General features: G+C 39.1%; 1 protein-coding gene across 5 annotated transcripts in view; it reads left to right on the forward strand.

The window, feature by feature from the left end:
• TBC1D4 (TBC1 domain family member 4) overlaps nucleotides 1-20,834 on the forward strand; it is a gene marked incomplete at both ends in the record, with an annotated part of 215,685 nt that extends 194,851 nt beyond the window's left edge. For all 5 annotated transcript variants that reach the window (XM_079721895.1, XM_079721894.1, XM_079721896.1 and 2 more), the window contains 6 exons: nucleotides 2,976-3,134; nucleotides 5,491-5,735; nucleotides 12,430-12,589; nucleotides 15,155-15,324; nucleotides 18,507-18,683; nucleotides 20,601-20,834. In XM_079721895.1, coding sequence (XP_079578021.1) covers nucleotides 2,976-3,134; nucleotides 5,491-5,735; nucleotides 12,430-12,589; nucleotides 15,155-15,324; nucleotides 18,507-18,683; nucleotides 20,601-20,834 — 1,145 coding nt within the window. The remainder of the gene's footprint in view (nucleotides 1-2,975; nucleotides 3,135-5,490; nucleotides 5,736-12,429; nucleotides 12,590-15,154; nucleotides 15,325-18,506; nucleotides 18,684-20,600) is intronic.
• Nucleotides 20,835-21,290: the final 456 nt, after the last annotated feature.

Below are 21,290 nucleotides of genomic sequence, written 5' to 3' on the forward strand. Positions count from 1 at the left end.
AATTAGTTTTGTTTTATTATTCTTTCTCATGATTCTTTCCCTTTAATTGTGCTTATCATAATTTATAACTTTGTATCTATGTGGATATCTGTTTCATGTTTTCTCACTCCACCCCCCATACTCCTCGCACCTGAGAGAGCATCTTGCATAAGTTATTTATTGAATGAATGAATGAGACTAACTTTCCTGAGAATGGATTTATTCCTCTCTCAGTGATGAGGTATCCTCAGTGCCATGCTCTATGCTCTGCTATATGTTAGATGCTCAATAAATATTTAATTAAAGTGAATTACTTTTTTGTAGAATTGTTACTGGATGGGTAACAAGACAGCCCTTTCCTGTTATCAGTGATTCATTTAATGGGCTAATGAAAGTTACCCTCTAAAAATGACTTTTTGCATGAGATCATTCATTCATTCATTCAACAAATGTATAAGTAGAGAGGTATATTCTTGGACTTCATCATACAGAGATGAAAGTATGCTAACTATTCTCAGGGAGCTCACCATCTAAGTGAGGAAACTAGACAAACATACAGTATGGTGCTAACTGTAATCCAATATGGTAATGGTGCAGTCTGAGTCACATAGCATATGAAAGGGACTTCTTACTCCTAGAGATGTTAGGGAGAGTTTCTGCAGAAGAATGGTATTCAGGCTCAGCCTTAAAAGACAAATAGGGCTTCCCTGGTGGCCCAGTGGTTGAGAGTCCACCTGCCGATGCAGGGGACGCGGGTTCTTGCCCCGGTCTGGGAAGATCCCACATGCCGCGGAGTGGCTGGGCCCATGAGCCATGGCCGCTGAGCCTGCGCGTCTGGAGCGTGTGCTCCGCAACGGGAAAGGCCACAACAGTGAGAGGCTTGCGTACCGCAAAAAAAAAAAAAAAAAAAGACAAATAGAGGTACACTAGGCAATCAACTGGAGGAGCTTGGAATTTCATAAAGGCAACAGTAGGAACAAGAAACTGGAAATGTGAAAATCACCATTATTATTGAATAGGCATTAAACCAGAATATGATTCATATCATAGACAATACTCTAAGAGATAGCCAAGAAATTTCACCCTTTACATAACCAAGTAGATAAAACCATTAAATACAAGTTCTCAAAATGAACAATAATTAGTCCTCAAGTAAGTGGACTTACCAGCACAATTGATCACACATAGTTCATCCTAGATTCACCTGGTAATTTGGATGACTATCTGTGTTAAATAATTGGCTTTATACAATAAAAAATAAACAGCTTCATCATGGCTACCCCTTTGAAGAACCAAGAAGATAAAAACATCCTACATTCTGGGTTATTTATACATTCTAATTTTCCCTACCTACTATGAGCCTGAATCCATAGAGAAAAGAGAATCAGGTTCCATAAGGGCACTGAAATATTTTAAATTATAGCCACTGTGTGTTTTTTCTTCCCATTAGGATGATGTTTCTATTATCTTCACTGTGTCCTTATTACCTGTACTGAAGCTGACATCTAGCGTGGCTCTAAATTCATTGCCACATCATAAGACATTTTATAAATAAATATTGTTATATAGTTTGAAATATTTGGAAGGGAAACATTTATTTTCAATAATAGGACCATAAGCTTCTTATGGTCCCACACTGAGTATAGCTAGATACTTAGTATATACACTTAGTGTGGCAGGGAATGGAAGGTGATGGAACTAAAAAAAGGTAGTTTGGAGGTATACCCTGTAGAGGGCCTTAGAATTCATGTTCGTGAGCCTGAGTTATGCCTTTTGGACAATAATACTTTCAGCTTCTGCAAACTGTGACATTGCATCCCAAAGAGATCAGTGCCATTAAACCTTTCTCTACCCAGCTGGAGTCTTTTTGGACTGAAAACAGTGAAATAAAGTTGCCTGCACTGTACAGAACTGAATTCTGTCCCTCCCAGTGCTGTACCTCATGTTCCTTGGCATAAAAAAAAAACATACTTTTAGCATACTTCGAATTGCTTGTTTTGGTTTTCAAGCAGACTGGAGCTAGTGTTTCATTATACGTGAATATAGCAATTATGCTAGCTATTTTCTTCTCAAAGGCTGAATGATGTTCTGGAGCACTGCCTGCATAGTGTACTTACCATTTTTATTATTTCATTTTCTTGTGGACCATATAAGAATGCTACTTAATTCTCTTTTACGAAGTTACTTTTTTTTTTTTTTTTTTGAGGTACGCGGGCCTCTCACTGTTGTGGCCTCTCCCGTTGCGGAGCACGGGCTCCAGACGCGCAGGCTCAGCGTCCATGGCTCACGGGCCCAGCTGCTCTGCGGCATGTGGGATCTTCCCGGACTGGGGCACGAACCCGCATCCCCTGCATCGGCAGGCGGACTTTCAACCACTGTGCCACAAGGGAAGCCCACAAAGTTACTTTTTAATGACAGCTATTTAGAAATCAGAGTATGAATATTAGCATTTATTACCAGCTTCAAACCAAATAAAAGGTGAAAATAGGCAGTAATACATTTCAGTATTTCAGAATTTGGCCTCTGAAACTAGAGTTCTAAACTGCACTAGCTGTGAGAACTTGGGCAAGTTACTTAGCTTCTTTCTGCCTCAGCTTCGCCATCTGTAAAGTGTAGATAATAGTAATTACCTGCCTCATTAGGTTGTTTTCTGAGCACCTGTGAATAAATTAGGTGCAGTTTCTGTAATTACAATGCTCAGAAACTAACTGTTCTCAATAAATGTTGTATTAGGTTCTCAGTCAGTGGTGGCAGCTATTCTTGTTAATATTGCCATTATTATCCTTGTTATTTGAGGGTTTTCTTTTGCAAGACACCAGCTACAGGATTAAACTTTTCAAAATATGCTTCTGTCACTACATCGTACTGTGTGATTATAGGGTGGAACGCAGGACAGGAGAGCTGCCTATTTTCAAGCATTACATAGTGAATCAACTGTGATTTAGCACCTTCATTCCAGTGTTCAAGACCTTGCTTTCTTATCTCTTTGACTGTAGGTGTTCCCAAAAGTCGACGAGGAGAAATCTGGCAGTTCCTAGCTCTGCAGTATCGTCTAAGACACAGATTGCCTAATAAGCAACAACCTCCTGACACATCCTATAAAGAGCTTTTAAAGCAGCTCACGGCTCAGCAGCATGCTATTCTCGTGGATTTAGGTACGTTTGCCATATTGATTATAATTTACAAAAGTAAATAATAGGTCCTTTTGTTGAGTTTTGGGGGGTTTTCTATTTGGTTTTGGTTTTGATAAAGACAATCTATTGGTCTGCAGAGTTGCTGACTTTGTCCTTTCCTGAGGGCAAGTTGGCCTTATGTCTGGTTGAAGATACCCTAAATGGCTGAATATAAAGTGAAGTTTTCATCCTCAGACTTGCCCTCTGAAAAATCTTGTATTTGAATCATTGTAAAGGTCATATTATTGGGTGCCCTCAGTTCCTGTTTTTCGAACAACTGACTTTTGTTTGCGATAGATAATTATTAGCTTGGTCAACACTGGTCTTGAAATAGGTGAGAATAGGTTTAAAGGAGCACCAGAAAATTTAACAAAGGTCTACTAAGTATTCCTGGACATATTGCTGAAAACAAGCTTTTGAGTAAACCTTTAAGAATCAATGCAATATGTGGTTATGTTGTGGAAATCATGAATACATCCTTATAGAATGAAAGAAAACTTAGCTCTCCTAATGTTATGTGCATTTCCAGTGGCAGCATCATAAAGTCATCCTTTTAAAAGCCGAATTTCAAGTAACTTATGGAAAGTAAAAATGGTGTGATTTTAAAAAGTATATTGTCTCTAATTTTTCTCTAAATTAATATATTTTATTATTTAAAATATCTAACGTATTGGATTAAATATTGTACATTGACATTTGGATTATTTCATCTGTATTCCTAAAGGTGGATATATTTAAGGTGGCCAGATATGTTATTTGAGCCCATTTGGGAAAACAAGGGATTACTTTTTATCCGGGCTCATCTTATTTTAGGATATATAATAATCACAGGCCAAAACAGACCTCTGCTCCTGTTAGATGACAAACAGCTTTTGTTGGGAAAAGGCCAACTCAGTTAATAGTTATTGAGCCCAATAGAATTGAAATGGAGAATTTTACAGAGAAACTGAAAACTTCAGTTTTTGTCCCGATTCTATCACTGAACAGTAGTTTTAGGCAAATTACCTTGCTTCTGAGTTTCAATCCTGTCTCTTAAATGAGCATAGTGAACTAAGCAATCCGTATGGACCTCTGCAGATCTGTGGTTCTGTGACCGGAAATTGATAATGAGACTAGAAATTGGGATGTCGTATTTAGAGCTAGTCAAGATATCCTTAAAGAGAAGGAGATGATGAGATCATATTACTGGTCGGAAAAAAATGGAGCTAGAATTAATGTCACGGATGGACGGTGTATTTATAGTTTCCTGTAGCAAGCATTTTAAGTGAGAAAGTAAAATGATAATTTTAAAAATTGCTTATTTGACTTTGCTTGTAGCCATCTGTGTTTCCTCCGTGTGTTCTTGTTATATTCTCATATCTTCCCCTTATTTGCTCTGCAGAATTAATCTTATCAGTTCCTAGGTGAAAAATCACTTTTAAGCATATCTGGTGGAAAACACTTAAAAATCTGGCCTTCTTACAAGTTCTAAGTGACATGAGTAATCATTTCACAAGGAAGTTAACGTCCCCTTCATTTTCATGGCACAAGGAAAGTCCCGAAGCACTCTATACAGCTTTGATGGTGAAGATGGGTTTGTTTCAGCGTTTAGTACCAACTTTTTAGAAAATCCGGGACTAACTTGCTTGCTGAAGTGTCTCTATGGTAATTTTGTACACAGAGGTGAATTTTAGAGGGGAATTTATTTTAAATCAGCTTGACCCTTCACTATCCTTGACCTTTTTGGATATACTGAAAAAAGAACGGAGGTCTACGTGGCTCATGGAAGTAGTTTAAGAAACAGAAAGCCAAAACTATTTGAAAAAAGAAGTCTTTCCTGAATAATATGCTGAATGTAAAACAAAACAACCCTAGGAAGTCCCTCTAGTGTCATAATACAAGAAAAGCAGGAAGGAGTCTGCTACGGACCACTAAGATTTCTTTCTAAATCATGTGATACCTCCTGTAGAATTCTGATTTCAGTTAGCAGGTAGTTTTTATGTGAACTTAGAACTAGCCTTGATTTATAGTCAGAATAAGTTTTATATTCTATTCTCCTGGGATCTCTCCTGAATATGTCTTTGATTTGTTTGTGGAATTTTTTTCCTAAAAAGAAGCACTGGTTAGCATCAAATGTTTGCTCACCTGTTATATACATGGAGATGGGGTGATGGTCTGGCAGGTGGGACTTGGGACTGGCTAGAGGGAGAAAGACTCTTAGTTAGAGGGGTGCTCCGAAGCAGCATTCAGTGGTTTGGAAAAGAGAGTTTATTTATTCCTGGAAATCACTGAATTGCAATTTCACTCTGGTCTCCAAAGCATCAGGACATCTCAAAAATATTTTTCTTTTCTTCTGCAGGGAGGACATTTCCTACTCATCCTTACTTTTCAGCACAGCTTGGGGCAGGGCAGCTGTCTCTCTTTAACCTCTTGAAAGCCTACTCATTGCTGGACAAAGAAGTGGGTTACTGTCAGGGGATCAGCTTTGTGGCTGGAGTCCTGCTTCTGCACATGAGTGAAGAGCAAGCCTTTGAAATGCTGAAATTCCTCATGTATGACCTGGGCTTTCGCAAGCAGTACCGACCTGACATGATGTCACTACAGGTGAGTGGCAGATCTTCACAAGGAATGTGTAACACTCTCCCCAGAAATCTTAGCGAGAGCCCTCTTCTAAATTACGGTTAAGATTTAAAGAAATTTGGGCCCATTGTCTTGGAACTTGGATAAATGTAGAGGCACGTTTTAGTTCATGGTTTTAGTGTGGGATTTGCGATGTTGCTAAACCTCTAAGTGTGTGACATCCATATGCAGAGTAACTTTTCCTTCGTTTCTGAAGTAAATAAATAAGCCATTCTAGTGTGTACTTAAGTCTCTGTTTCCTAAGTCTATGAGTTACCTGGAGAAAGTATCAAGTCAACTTTATTCACTTTTCCTTACCTTGTCAGTTGAAAAAAATCATAGATATTTTGTTTGAAATCTGAAAGTATAATGTTTTATTCTTTGAGTGTATAAACGGCAGGTATCTATATCATGCTTCTTGCTGAACTTTCCGTGTCTCCCCTGCTTTATCTTAATGTCAGATAGGCCCTTATAGAGGAAAAAGTGTTCAGAGTCAGTACTTTTTCAGTCTGCTTTTCTTATCATGCTCTGAAGAAGCACCATTAAGGTTTTTCAGTTAAGTAGGGTATTCACTGCCATGGCTGTATTCAACCTATTTCAAACTCCCTGTTTACACATTTCTCCTCTCTAGTTTAAACTTCACTTTCCTTAACGTATTGTTTTCTAACAAAAAGTTTAAATTTTCTCTGTAGGTATGCTATCTTAAACAACCACTACCTTGCAATATAAAGCTTTTGGTCATAAAAATATAAAGGAAGGCTTTAAAGGGAAGAATGTCAGGGTTCTCCTCCTTTGAAATGAGATAGGCATGATGCCCAGTTAGTCCTAATGTTATGCTTTAGATAAGAACTAAAATATTTTTTAAATGCTTTTAAAATATACTTTTTCCTGATTCCCAATGATCAGTTTTTACATTTAGTATTTCAGTCTTACCAATCCATGGACAAAAAAGGACTTTGTTTTCACTTTATGAGTGTTATAGTAAGTGGTATTTTCTTGAAAGGATGAGTGGAGAGGGAATGCTCCATTTTCCATTACTTCTTCAATATGAAAGTTTTGGCAGGGAAATAGGGCTTTGCTCTCAATGTTGGGTTTTAGCTGTGAGTTCATATTAAGGGTGTTCACCAGGATGCAGAAATCAAATACAGTGATTCCTAGTTGATAACTATGCATAGGTCTATAAACATTCCACAAATGAAATAGTAATGACTGTGGAAGGTTTTATTTTTTACTTTATTTCTAAACAGTTTACTGTATTATATCAGGTAGGAAGCATTGGTGCCCTTGTAAGGAGTTCAATAGGTCTGATTTTCAAAAATAACAGTTTGCGATCTATCATTAAAATACTTTTCATTAAAGAATGAAAAGTATTTGTGAGTAGCTTGTGGTCTTGGTTCATAAATAAAAGGGTAGATACAGTTTTCACTTTAAAAATGCAATCATTTTTCAATTTAAAAATTCCTTATCCATTTGTCATCATAAAAATTCATATAAACTGGATTTATACATTGATTTAATATGACCCACAAATACCAAGAAATATTTTCTGTCTATAATTATGAAAATGAAGATGTTTAAGAATCTTTGGGGGCAGTGTTCTTATAGACCATGAGATTGGGGACCTTATTCTGGGAAGGTAGAACTTTTTGATCTATAAAGTGAGATGCAACACTTTTCTACTTTCTAGAATAGAAAGTGTTTCTTATCCAATCAATATGGTGTTCAGAAGTGGAAGTGGCAGCAGGCTTGGGATCACTTGATAGGATTTCTGATTACCTGTGTGGTCTGGGGTTGGGCACTGCAGGCACTGAGCTTATCTGTAAAAGGAGGGCGTCGAGGTCTCTTTTAACTATGGCCCATCACATTTTGTGTCTGCCGTTTTCTGTGTTAAGTGTAAAGCATTATATCTTTTTATCTGAAGTCTTTGGTCTCTACTTTTTTCCATCTTCTCTCTGCTACACTCTGCATCTCCCTTCCTCCAGTTCTGTCTCTTCCACTGGAAGATTTTCATGTTATGTGTAAGGTAGATTTGAAGAATGATTTATTCTCAGCAAATGGCATCTTATTATGAAAGTTTCCTTTGAAGGAAGACTAAATAGTGTTTTATTTATCAATAGAAATTTAATGTAAATACACCTTGATGGAAGAAATGTTCTTATTTTTCTTTTTTTTTTTTTGGCGGTACGCGGGCCTCTCACTGCTGTGGCCTCTCCCGTTGAGGAGCACAGGCTCTGGACGCGCAGGCCCAGTGACCACGGCTCACGGGCCCAGCCGCTCCGCGGCATGTGGGATCTTCCCGGACCGAGGCAAGAACCCATGTCCCCTGCATCGGCAGGTGGACTCTCAACCACTGCGCCACCAGGGAAGCCCAGAAGAGATGTTCTTAACCTCTAGTTTAGAATGTAGGAAAAAAGTAAGGTTCTATTAAAAAACAGTATTGCTTCTGTGTTAAGATCATTGCTGAACAGCTTTTGAGGATAGGCTTTCTTTTTATTCTGCTAATGAGACTTTTATTTTTGAGCTACCAAAAATACCAATTTTTTAAATTGATAGAGCCCAGTATATCTAGTTTTTCTTTTCTCTCTCTCTCTTTTTTTTTTTTTTGCAGTACACGGGCCTGTCACTGTCGTGGCCTCTCCCGTTGCGGAGCACAGGCTCCGGATGCACAGGTTCAGCGGCCATGGCTCACGGGCCCAGCCGCTCCGCAGCATGTGGGACCTTCCCGGACCGGGGCACGAACCCGCATCCCCTGCATCGGCAGGCGGACTCTCAACCACTGCGCCACCAGGAAAGCCCTATCTAGTTTTTATTTATTTTTATTTATTTATTTTTTTGCGGTAGGCGGGCTTCTCACTGTTGTGGCCTCTCCCGTTGTGGAGCACAGGCTCCAGATGCGCAGGCTCAGCGGCCATGGCTCACAGGCCCAGCCGCTCCATGGCATGTGGGATCTTCCGGGACCGGGGCACGAACCCCTGTCCCCCGCATTGGCAGGTGGACTCTCAACCACTGCGCCACCAGGGAAGCCCCTATCTAGTTTTTAAATTGTAAATGGCCTAAGGGAAATATATGATTTTTTTTCAATATGAGTTAATGAGATTATAATCTCTCTCTCTCTTTTTTTAATTTATTTTTATTTTTTTGGCTGCGTTGGGTCTTTGTTGCTGCGCACTGGCCCTCTCTAGTTGTGGTGAGCGGGGGCCCTTCCTCGCTGTGGTGCGTGGGTTCCTCACTACGGAGAAGCTGTGGAGCAGGTCTCTAGGTGTGCGAGCCTCAGTAGTTGTGGCTCATGGGCTCCAGAGAGCAGGCTCAGTAGTTGTGGCGCACGGGCCTAGTTGCTCGTGGCATGTGGGATCCTCTCGGACCAGGGCTCGAACCCATGTCTCCTACATTGGCAGGCGGACTCTTAACCCCTGTGTCACCAGGGAAGCCCTCTAATCTCATTGTTTTAAACCTCTTTGTTTGACTGCTGCTATGCTTCTTATTTTAGAGTTATGAATTCCTGTGGCTCTTTAATTCTTTCCTTTTACAGCTTGTGTGGAACCGTAGCTTGCACAGATATGTGCTATAGAGATCAAACGTTTGCTATATTTATGTCTAGTACTTTGATTTTTAGTTTTGTGCTCTGAAAAACAGTTGTTTGTTGAATTCACAATATAATTGGCTATTTTTAAGGCATTTTTATAGAGCTAACTACTTAAGGATGATATCTTCTAGAGAAAGAAGTTATGCTAGATTTAATAAAATGTTGGATGTATTTCACACCAAAAAGTTAAGCTGATATAACTGATCAAGGACCCACTGCTCAATCTGTTACTGTGTAGATAAAAATTTAAATTAAAGCACAAATCACAGATTTGTTTATTATTTACTACTGCTTTACTTTTAGCTACCCCAGACATGAGAGTTTAAAAGTTACTATAAGCTGCTTATAATTTTTTTTTGAAACATGAGTAATCAACTCAGTAGCCAAATAAAATAACCTCTTCTTTCAGTACTAGAAACATTCAGACTACACTTTTTGCTTTAATCTCGTCTGTCAAGAAAAATATGCTGCTGGAATACCTTGGATATTAGAAATCGCAGCTCAAGCTTTTGGCTCCATAACCTTCGAAGCCTAACAGTATCCTAGCGGTGCAGATTGCCTGGCAAGTTCCATTATAAATCTGATGCTGGGCCCAGCAAAGAGAGACAAGTTCTTGGTTCTGAACTGGATGTGGTAGATTCCTTAGAATGGAAGCTTTTCTGGAATTGGTCTGAAATTAGAATGTGCCTTCCATGAGAGTCCTGAGCCAGGGCAGTTCTGATTTAAATTCCAAAAGCAATACCTTCCTACATGAGGAAAAATTACCATTTCCGTGTACGTATGGTGATACCAAAACACTCATGATAGAGAAATGTGCTCCATAGTTGTAGATGGACTTATACTGACTTGCTTTATGAACTCAGTTAAATGAACTTGGATTTGTGAACATAATAATAAAATAAAACAATACTGTGTAAGTACTGCATTCTAATGCATTGCGCCACTATAGCTAAAAAGAAATGATACAAATGAGCTTATTTACAAAACAGAAACAGACTCGCAGACTTAGAGAATTAACTTATGGTTACCAGAGGAGAAGGGTGGAGGGAAGGGATAGTTAGGGAGGCTGGGATTGACATCTACACACTGCTGCAAAGGAAACCATCAACAGGATGCAAAGACAACCCTCAGAACGGGAGAAAATATTTGCAAATGAAGCAATTGACAAAGGATTAATCTCCAAAATATGCAAGCAGCTCATGCAGCTCAATATCAAAAAAAAACCAAACAACCCAATCCAAAAATGGGCAGCAGATCTAAAAAGACATTTCTCCAAAGAAGATATACAGATTGCCAACAAACACATGAAAGGATGCTCAACATCACTAATCATTAGAGAAATGCAAATCAAAACTACAATGAGGTATCACCTCGCATCAGTCAGAATGGCCATCATCAAAAAATCTACAAACAATAAATGCTGGAGAGGGTGGAGGAAAGGGAACCCTCTTGCACTGTTGGTGGGAATGTAAATTGATACAGCCACTATGGAGAACAGTATGGAGTTTCCTTAAAAAACTAAAAACAGAACTACCATATGACCCAGCAATCCCACTACTGGACATATACCCTGAGAAAACTGTAATTCAAAAAGAGTCATGTACCACAATGTTCATTGCAGCACTATTTACAATAGCCAGGACATGGAAGCAACCTAGGTGTCCATTGACAGATGAATGGATAAAGAAGGTGGGACACATATATACAATGGAATATTACTCAGCCAAAAAAAAAACTGAAATTGAGTTATTTGTAGTGAGGTGGATGGACCTAGAGTCTGTCATACAGAGTGAAGTAAGTCAGAAAGAGAAAAATAAATACCGTCTGCTAACACATATATATGGAATCTAAAAAAGAAAAAAGAAAATAGTTCTGAAGAACCTAGGGGCAGGACAGGAATAAAGATGCAGATGTAGAGAATGGACTTGAGGACACAGGGAGGGGGAACGGTAAGCTGGGATGAAGTGAGAGAGTGGCATGGACATATATATACTAACCAATGTAAAATAGATAGCTAGTGGGAAGCAGCCGCCTAGCACAGGGAGATCAGCTCAGTGCTTGGTGACAACCTAGAGGGGTGGGATAGGGAGGGAGGGAGGGAGACACAAGAGGGAGGAGATATGGGGATATATGTATATGAATAGCTGATTCACTTTGTTATAAAGCAGAAACTAACACACCATTGTAAAGCAGTTTTACTCCAATAAAGATGTTAAAAAAAAATACCATATGCTAACACGTATATATGGAAACCAAAAAAAAAAAAAAAAAAATGTGGTTCTAATGATCCTAGGGACAGGACAGGAATAAAGACACAGACGTAGAGAATGGACTTGAGGACACCGGGAGGGGGAAGGGTAAGCTGGGGCGAAGTGAGAGAGTGGCATGGACATATATACACTACCAAATGTAAAATAGATAGCTAGTGGGAAGCAGCTACATAGCACGGGGAGATCAGCTCGGTGCTTGGTGACCACCTAGAGGAGTGAGATAGGGAGGGTGGGAGGGAGATGCAAGAGGGAGGGGATATGGGGATATATGTATACATATAGCTGATTCACTCTGTTATACAGCAGCAACTAACACAACATTGTAAAGCAGTTTTACTCCAATAAAGATGTTAAAAATAAAATAAAATAAAATAGATACCCAACAAGGACCTACTGTATAGCACAGGGATCTCTGCTCAATATTATGTAACCACCTAAATGGGGAAAGAATTTGAAAAAGAATAGATACATGTATATGTATAACTGAATCACTTTGCTCTACACCCGAAACTAATGCAACATCGTTAATCAAGTATACTCCAATATAAAATAAAAAGTTAAAAAAAATACTACTTTTATTTCTGAAATATATGTGAATTAGTTATTAAATAGTAGAATAATAAAATTAAAGTTAGTGTATTTATGTACACTCAGATAAATGCATAGTATTTTATTTTTCTTCTCCAAATTAACTTTAGATTCAAATTTATCAAATATCTGTGACTTAATTATTAAATATTAGTGTAATAAAATTAAAGTTAGTGTATTTTATGTACACTCAGATAAATGCATAATATTTTATTTTTTTTCTCCAAATTAACTTTAGATTCAAATGTACCAGCTGTCCAGGCTCCTTCATGACTATCACAGAGATCTCTACAATCATCTTGAAGAAAATGAAATCAGCCCCAGTCTTTATGCTGCCCCTTGGTTCCTCACATTGTTTGCCTCTCAATTTCCATTAGGATTTGTAGCCAGAGTTTTTGGTAAGAGATGCTGATGATCCAGTGAAACAGTGTTATTTATTCCAAGGGATATACTTCTAGCCATAAGGTGCTCCAATTGTTTTATCAAGCATTACACAGAATTGCAAATTGCTAGTGGAATTTACTAATTATGTCTGGCTCTATTCTGAGAGTAATTTGAAACCATATTGGTATTAAATAAAATTGAAATTCAAAGTGAAAGAAGAGCTTCTGTATTTAAGTAAGCTGTAATGGAGTTCTTATTTTCTTTTATACCTAAAAAATCACAGTATAATGAATTAAGGATTTACTCTGTATGATTTTTTAGATTTTTAAACACATCTTTACTACCTCTTTTTTTTTTTCCTTCCCCACTGTCCTCTTCAACCTGCATTCAAAACACAGAGAAACATGTTCTCTAACTGGGTTAACAGAAGTACCTTTTTCAATGTTGTTTCTAATGGCATTTCTTAATGTGACTTTTTGTTAACAAGGTAACTGAAGTTCCCATTTTATTGCTTAAGGGACCCTCCTCTCATGCCGGTGCAGGGGTGGTGCCCATCTCTAAGACTGGGTGCACAGGCAGTCGGGCCCGGGGCAAGTTGTTGAGTTGCTGCCTTGCTCCACAGTGTAATAAAAAGAAAGTGTGACACCGTTTATGCTCCCTTATGGGGCCTTTAAATCTATTCACATGTCTTCAGTTGGGTTTGTCTAAACTCGTTATTTAAAAAGCAAACTTTTTTTAAAAAAACAACTCTTTGCCAGAGGTTTGTTCTAAGGTTGAGAGCTCGATGACCTCAGAAGGGGCTCCCAGTTTTTATGTTCTGCTCATCTATCTGGTATCTGTGGTGAAAATAGTCAATATTTATAACTGTGCTAAATTGGAACTTTTTTGTCAGATTGTAAGTATTGGCCCAATTGTAGGTCACTACCAGGATTAGAAAAAAAATGGACTAGAATAGAATACAGAGAAAATATCAGTCGTAGGGAAATATGTTTGGAGAAACTTCAAATTTGAAGATATAGATGTAATATGTGTACGTACACCAGGTTACAATGTACAGTGTCTTTCTTTTTTTTTTTTTTTTTTTTTGCTGTACGCGGGCCTCTCACTGTTGCGGCCTCTCCCGTTGCGGAGCACAGGCTCCAGACACGCAGCCTCAGTGGCCATGGCTCACGGGCCCAGCCCCTCCACGGCATGTGGGATCTTCCTGGACCGGGGCACGAACCTGTGTCCCCTGCATCAGCAGGCGGACTCTCAACCACTGCGCCACCAGGGAAGTCCTACAGTGTCTTTCTTATTGGGGGCTGTGGTTTTAAACGTTAAACACTGCATTAGCACTAATACAATTTATAGGCAAAATGCAGCAAAATAGTAAAACCGATATGCACAGAATCAAATGTTTACCAAATTTCTCTTCTTGAGTGTACACGATTGCTTTTCTCCAGGGAAGTTTTCTTTGGAGCTTGGGTTCCTATTTATGGGTCTTCTATAAATCTTTTCATTTATATATTTGCTTCTCAGAAAATAGCTTATCATATCAAAATATTTAGGGTATCTCTAAATATTTAGGGTATCTCTCTTTGATTTACCCTTGGAAGCTTGATAACAGAATTCAGGAGACACATCTCCCCAGTCGTCTGTTTTTTGCTAAGAGAATGTGAATGATGCTGTCAGCTCTACAATAGGTGCTCCATTCTTTTCTTAGAATTTAGTGAAGAATAGAGACTGTCAGCAGAGGGAAAGGTGCGTGAGCAAGAAGAGTGACCGTGTTTGAAATAATTGTTCCACGGTTCCCTCATTTTTAACGACCCCCGTTTATTATTGATTGTGGAATGGCATGGATTGAGAGGAATGCTCATACAAAAGTATTTAGTACTTTTCAAAACTATTGCATGTTTGTATTTGTTAGGAAGCAAAGTTCAGGGTTAGGGTAGCTTTTCTTTTTCTCTTCTGATTTAGGTTATATACTGGTTTTGATTTTTCTTTTAAATTTTTTTTTTTTTAATTGCTGCTCTAGTACAGTCTTTAGAATTAGACAGTCTCAGGTTTACATCAGTTTCTAGCTCTTTTATTAGTTGTTTGGCTTGCACACATATTAACTGGTTCATTTAGTTTTTTATTCTGGTCATGAGAGTTTAAATAGTCCTAATTGGTTATGTTGATTTGTTTCTGTATTCCCTTTGTGAAGGAAAATCTAAATATCAATGGAATCAGTGTTTTTGAGGTATACCTAGTCTCCATTAAATTTGTCAGTAAAAATTATAAATGCATGGACAAACAGATATATAATTTATCTTTTTCTTTTTACCCTGCCCTTATCTGAGGTTCCTAAATAAGTAAGAATATTTAAACAACTGTTTATTTGTTCCAGTCATATTATTATTTATTTCAGATCTAGGTGATTTTGACCAGTTTTATTTTGCAAAATATCCTGTGGTTCTGTTGCAGTAATTAAAACAACCCCCCCCACACACACACACACAAAAAAAACACACCAAAAAAACCCATTAACACACAGAGGTCACTTTTTACAATAGTAGATGCATAATTTTGATCATGAAAATTATATCTCTTTTTTTCAGATATTATTTTTCTTCAGGGAACTGAAGTTATATTTAAGGTTGCCCTCAGCCTGCTGAGCAACCAAGAGGCACTCATAATGGAATGTGAAAACTTTGAAAATATTGTTGAATTCCTTAAAAGCACGCTCCCTGATATGAATTCGTCTGAAATGGAAAAACTTATCACCCAGGTACGAGTTAAATGGTAATAATAAGATATAAGATTAGACAGCAGTTTCTCTACTAATTATTTATTAAATGTTTTAGCATAAAGATGTAGTTTTGATTGACAGGGTTTTTTTCTTTTTGATTTGATCAAATACATTTTATCTAGAAGCAAGACTATTGTGTAATTTCTCCCTTGTGACATTGTTTGTGAGGCTGTGTCCGGGCAAGGTGGTTCAGTGCTACATCATGAGTTTTTCAGGAACCTTCCAACTTAGACCAGTGGTGAGACTGAAGATAGAACTGGCAGAGTTAGGAGTACCTAATAAATAAGTAAGCTGAGACTCACTTACCTCTGTAATATCATTAATTCTGTTTTAAAATATATAAGGCGTATATGTGACAAGAGCACAGACTTTCGAATTAGACAGTCTTGGGTTTACATCAGTTCCTAGCTCTTTTATTAGTTGTTTGGCTTGCACACATCACCCTAATCTTCTGAACCACAGTATTCTCACCTCCAAAATGAGACAATTCTGATCCAAGAGGTTTTGTGCTGTTTAAATGAGACTTGCTGTATCAGTCGGGGTCCCTTGCAGGAAACAGAGTCTACCTCCAATGATTCAAAGGAAGGTACCATTTACAGGGGTGTAGGCAGGGTTAAGGGAACTGGGCACGGATGTCTAGGTACCCAGGAACTAGTAACAGAGGGAAACTGTTCATACCCATGGTGCTTCTCCCATCAGGAGAAGGACGACAGAACAATGTTACCGGGCCTAGTGAGTGCCAGAACTCTGGAGGTTGCTGTGTTCTTGGTGAGCCAGACAGGGAAGGAGCACCCGACCTCTTTCCCCTGCCACCCCCCCACCTTTTTTTTTTCTTTTTTTGTGCGGTACGCGGGCCTCTCACTGTTGTGGCCTCTCCCGTTGTGGAGCACAGGCTCCAGATGCGCAGGCTCAGTGGCCATGGCTCACGGGCCCAGCCGCTCCGCGGCATGTGGGATCTTCCCAGACCGGGGCACGAACCCGTGTCCCCTGCATCGGCAGGCGGACTCTCAACCACTGCGCCACCAGGGAAGCCCTCCCCTGCCCCTTTTGATCTCCTGATGACTTTTCCCATTGGCCATACCTAACCAGAAGCCTGCAACAAGGAAAACAGGTCACAGGGGTCTGTCTCCCAGGGTACAGAGAATGGATGAGGGCAGAGAATGGATCTGGGAAGCAAATGGAGGGTAATCAGTACACCATATATCTAGTCCCTGGCTCTTCATAGGGACCAGGTAAGTGGTAGTTATATATTGTTGTTCAGATGACATGAATACACTTAAGACCAGATTTGTAGATACAGCAGTCATGCCTTATGAGTACTGATAACATTTAAATTGACCACTTTCCTAGAGGCCCTTAGGGTAGCAGATAAAAGACAAAGTTTAGAGCAAGAGAAAGGGAGTTCGAGATCTTGTGCTGGTGTCCAGCTATCTACTAGCTGTGCGACTTTGGACAAGTTACAACCTCTCTGAGTTTCAACTTCCTCTCCTGCAAACTGGGAATAACATCGTTTTTAGGAGCAAATATAACCAATTCAGTTGAAGAATTTTGTACACTATGATTCACTCTATAAGAAAAACTCATATTATTACACATAAAATTTTCTTTCCACTACATGGAATTGAAATCACAAGCAGCTTATTCTGTAAATACCTATGAACAGTTTTTATTTGTTAAAATGCTCTGAAAACTGAAAAATATAACTTTTACTTACACATTCACTTGTTTACTAATTTTTCAGAAATATCTTTTTGGACTGGCGAGCAGCAATTGTGCTTTTAGAGAGAGACGATACCTGATTTGAAATCAGATCACCTCTCTTCTAAGATTAATGAGGGAATTGCCTAGCTTTAGAGATTATTACTACGATTAATGGATAGAATTTCTAGGCTGGTAGATTTGCACTTGATATTAGAGATAATTTTCTAACAAACAGAGTTGAATATGCAATGAACTGTTAATATTAAAGGAGACTTTGATGAATAAATAAATAAAGTTTATTTATGGTCACTGTAAAAAACACAAATAATGCAGAACAGCACCAAGAAGAAAGTAAAAGTAACTACAGATCTCAACACCTTGAGATTGAAAGCCTTTTACATATCCTTTTATAATCTCTTTAATTATATACACAAAAAATATGTATACAGTTTTACTTAAGTGAAATCTTACTATACATGCTATTGTATAACCTGATTTTTTAATAAAATATTTGCAGAGTATTGGATATTTTTCCATGCCAATAAATGTAGATCCATACCCTCATTTTTAATGGTTGTGTAGTAGTCCGTTGTGTTCATACCCGCTGCGTAGGGAAAAGATGATGCTTGTTTGAGGGGAATAACCAGGTTGTCTCGAAATATCATTTAAATTCTAAGACTTGAGTATCTCTAACAGTAGTAGGGTAAGTAAGCAAGTGAGATTTTTCTCACTGTAGGTTTCTTTTCTCCCTACACTGTTAGTGTAGATACAGATGCTTAAATAGCAGCTGCTGCCTCACTTTCCCTCACCAGTTTAGACTAAGGAGGAGTTGCCTGTCTTCTGACTTCTAAGCAAACTGGGTGGCGATATGGGAGAGCAGAGGTAGCCCCAATTCAATAGCTCTGTACAGTGCCCAGGGTTTCTGAAGATTTTGAATTTAGAAGATTCTCTCTATGGTAGGATATGTCAGTGACTTCCAAGAGGCTCACATGGATTAGCAAGTAGATGAAAATATTTAGCATGAGACCTTTCTGCCCCATTGACAAACAATTAGAAAGGCTTTTGGTCTCATTATTATAGAAATACCCTTTGCAATTGTGCTTATAGCCAGCAAAGATGATCCGTAACTCAGGTAAGAGTTACTCAGTAACTAATGTTGTTTATGTGGTGGGCTACATTTTGGGAGACCATTCCTAGATTATGTATATTTTGGTTGCAAAATATCTTTGAGCATTAACTTTTTCTAGAGTCTTGGCCTCATCATGAGAATGTTTCATTTGTGTAGAAATCATCTGTTTGTCCTTAACTTGACAGTCACACTTGTTATTCTTCCTTTTGATATGTCCTACTATTCTTCATTAGTAAGTATTGGGAAATCTACCTGAAGTACCCTAGATACACAGACTGTATCTTGGTGCACATCCTGAAGGTCAGACTAACCCACGGTGTTTTCATGGCAGGTTTTTGAGATGGATATTTCTAAACAGTTACATGCCTATGAGGTGGAGTATCACGTGCTGCAGGATGAGCTCCAGGAATCTTCCTATGCCTGCGAGGAGAGCGAACCCATGGAGAAGTTGGAGAGGGCCAACAGCCAACTGAAAAGACAAAATATGGACCTCCTAGAAAAATTACAGGTAAGGAGATAACAATTTGGTCAAAAATGCACTTGGATGCCTCCTTGCCTGCACCGAACCATACCAGAAAGGATAGAGCTGTGGTGTGGATTGAACCATTGCTGACTGTGGGCCTGTGTATCGGACTGTGTCCAAGTGCTCTGGGGGCTGCAAATGCACATATCAATTTGAGTACCAATTGAGAGAGGAAATCTGCTCTCACAAAATAGTTAAATGGCAGCTGAAAGCAGAATCTCGTTCAATACTTATTGGGTGTTGTACATTTTTGGTTTCAGTTCAAGGGAGGAGGGAAGCTGGGAAAGCTCTAGGGGACTTGGCCTGGAGCTGGACTCCAGAGGGTTGGTGGGAGAAAGGAGTGACGAGTAGCGGGTGTTTAAATAAGGAGGATGTGGCAGAGCAGTAGAGGAAGCTTAACATCAGTTTAAGATTTACGTTGGAGAGAGGTGGGATAAACAGGATGGAGACAGAATTGTAGATGACTTTCAGGGTCAAGCAGAAGAACACGGCTTTAATCATGTTGAGAAGGAAATCTCTCGAAGTTTTTGAACCATAATTTAGAAAGATCAATCTGGAAATCTTGATGAGGACAGATTAGAATGGGGAGAGAAGGTGGGGAGAGAAGGTAGGGCGACCAGCTAGCAATTATTTGTAGAAATCTGAGTGGGGATGATGAGAACTGACCAGAGTAAAACCCACAGAAAGGGAAAGAAAAGGAGACATTTTTGAGAGAATTGAATTAAAAAATTGGTAACACATAATCCCTGCCATCAAGGAGTTTACAGTTACTTTGGAATATAAGATATTAGCTATTTGTCAATGCACCCTTACCAATGTGATAAGCGATTTAGTATAAATTAATATTACGCACCTGCAACCTGTATGAAGTGCGCTATGTATCCAAGCCCTGAGGGGTGGGGCTTCAGTGTGACCGGAGGATGGGGAGGTGAGGTGGTGAAGCTGGGGGCTGGGGGTTGGGGGAGGTGGAGCTTAAGTGCTGAGTTAGAGCTTAAATGTTCCACAGCTCATTGGTTTCTGCTTACCCGCCACTTCCCCAGCACTGCACACGTCCCCACACTAGAGGACACTAAAACTCTGCTTCGATGTGCAGTGAATCCTCTGACAAAGGTAGCTAGGAGAGAAACAGCTGAGAAATGAGGGTCTCTAGAGTAATTGCTCCCAGAGAAGGAACACTGGCTTCCTTCGCTTCATCTACGTTAGCTCTGGCCCATAGAAAATTTTATGCCTTTTCCTGTTCAAAAAAAGAGCCAACAGTGTCTGTTTTCAGAAAGAAAAACAGTTGGGGTATTGACCCTTATTGCTAGGATGTTTCAGTGGTGATTAATGGAGCATTTCCTTATTAGGGAAAGTGGGTTTACACCTGCTTTATATTATAATGATTTTTATTAATGGTTACAGACTTTTTCATTCACAGTTCAATGTTCTCATCACCTCTGGGTTCCCAAGTTATGTGGGCACACCCGACACCTGTAAAAACTGATAGGGTTCCAAGTATGTGTTGAGAAAACCCTGCATTTCCACTCAGAGGGCAAAAAGCCTCTTTTAGCACTTCAGGGCAGTCAGCAATCTCCTGTTTCTCCCTGTCAGATTCCAGTCACTCCAGGAGAAGACCTGTGTGTGGAGTGAGGACCCTCACCACTGTGGGATGTTGATTTGATTTTGCATTTTTGGTGTATTCAGTGAAATGAGATGTATTTTGTTAGTACCCTAGTTATATTTTTGAGAAAACTAAAGAAATCTCCATTTCATGGGAGGTTTCAGAGTATTTGCTTCGTATACTGTTTTATTAAGTAATATGACATGATTCGTTAATATATGTAAGGTCTGGCTGCTGCTATGGTGAAGAAACAAAACCTTCAAATTTTTGATTTGGAGGATTTTGCTTTTTGCCCCAAACAGATAGCTCATGCTAAAATCCAGACCTTGGAATCCAACCTGGAAAATCTTTTAACCAGAGAGACCAAAATGAAGTCTTTGATCCGGACCCTGGAACAAGAGAAAATGGCTTATCAAAAGGCAGTGGAGCAAATTCGGAAGCTGCTGCCAGCAGATGCTCTGGCCAATTGCGAACCGCTGCTGAGAGACTTCAACTGCAACCCTAACAGCAAAGCCAAGACAGGAAACAAGCCGTAACTGAAGACGTGCCACCCCAGCAGGAAGTGCTCTGAGGATGCTACCGACAGAAGGAGTCTGCATGCTGCTGGCCCAGAGCTGACAGAACCACTGAACTGGTTCCGAGCCCAAGTCAGAGCCGGTAACCCTCGCTCTCCTTAGAGCATGCAAGTTCTAAGCCATTGTACATATGTAGACTGTTTTTTGCTGTCCTTGTTAACTATGTACATATATATATAATGGACATAAAGAGTTCATGCTTTCACATAAAGGAGTAGATGTATATTTAGAGCAGTTTTTTAAAATCAAAACTTCATGAAATCCAAACCAAAGGGAAGTTAAAATGAAATTCCCCTTGGACACCTGTGAAATCATTTGTTTTTGTAGTGAAACAAAGCTAGAACATCTTTGTATATTGAAATATACTTGAAAAAAATGAATGTATTTTTTTCTCCAAAGAACAGCATGTTTCACTCA

The sequence above is a fragment of the Hyperoodon ampullatus genome (assembly GCF_949752795.1).
Source record: "Hyperoodon ampullatus genome assembly, chromosome: 16".
Classification (NCBI taxonomy): domain Eukaryota; kingdom Metazoa; phylum Chordata; class Mammalia; order Artiodactyla; family Ziphiidae; genus Hyperoodon; species Hyperoodon ampullatus.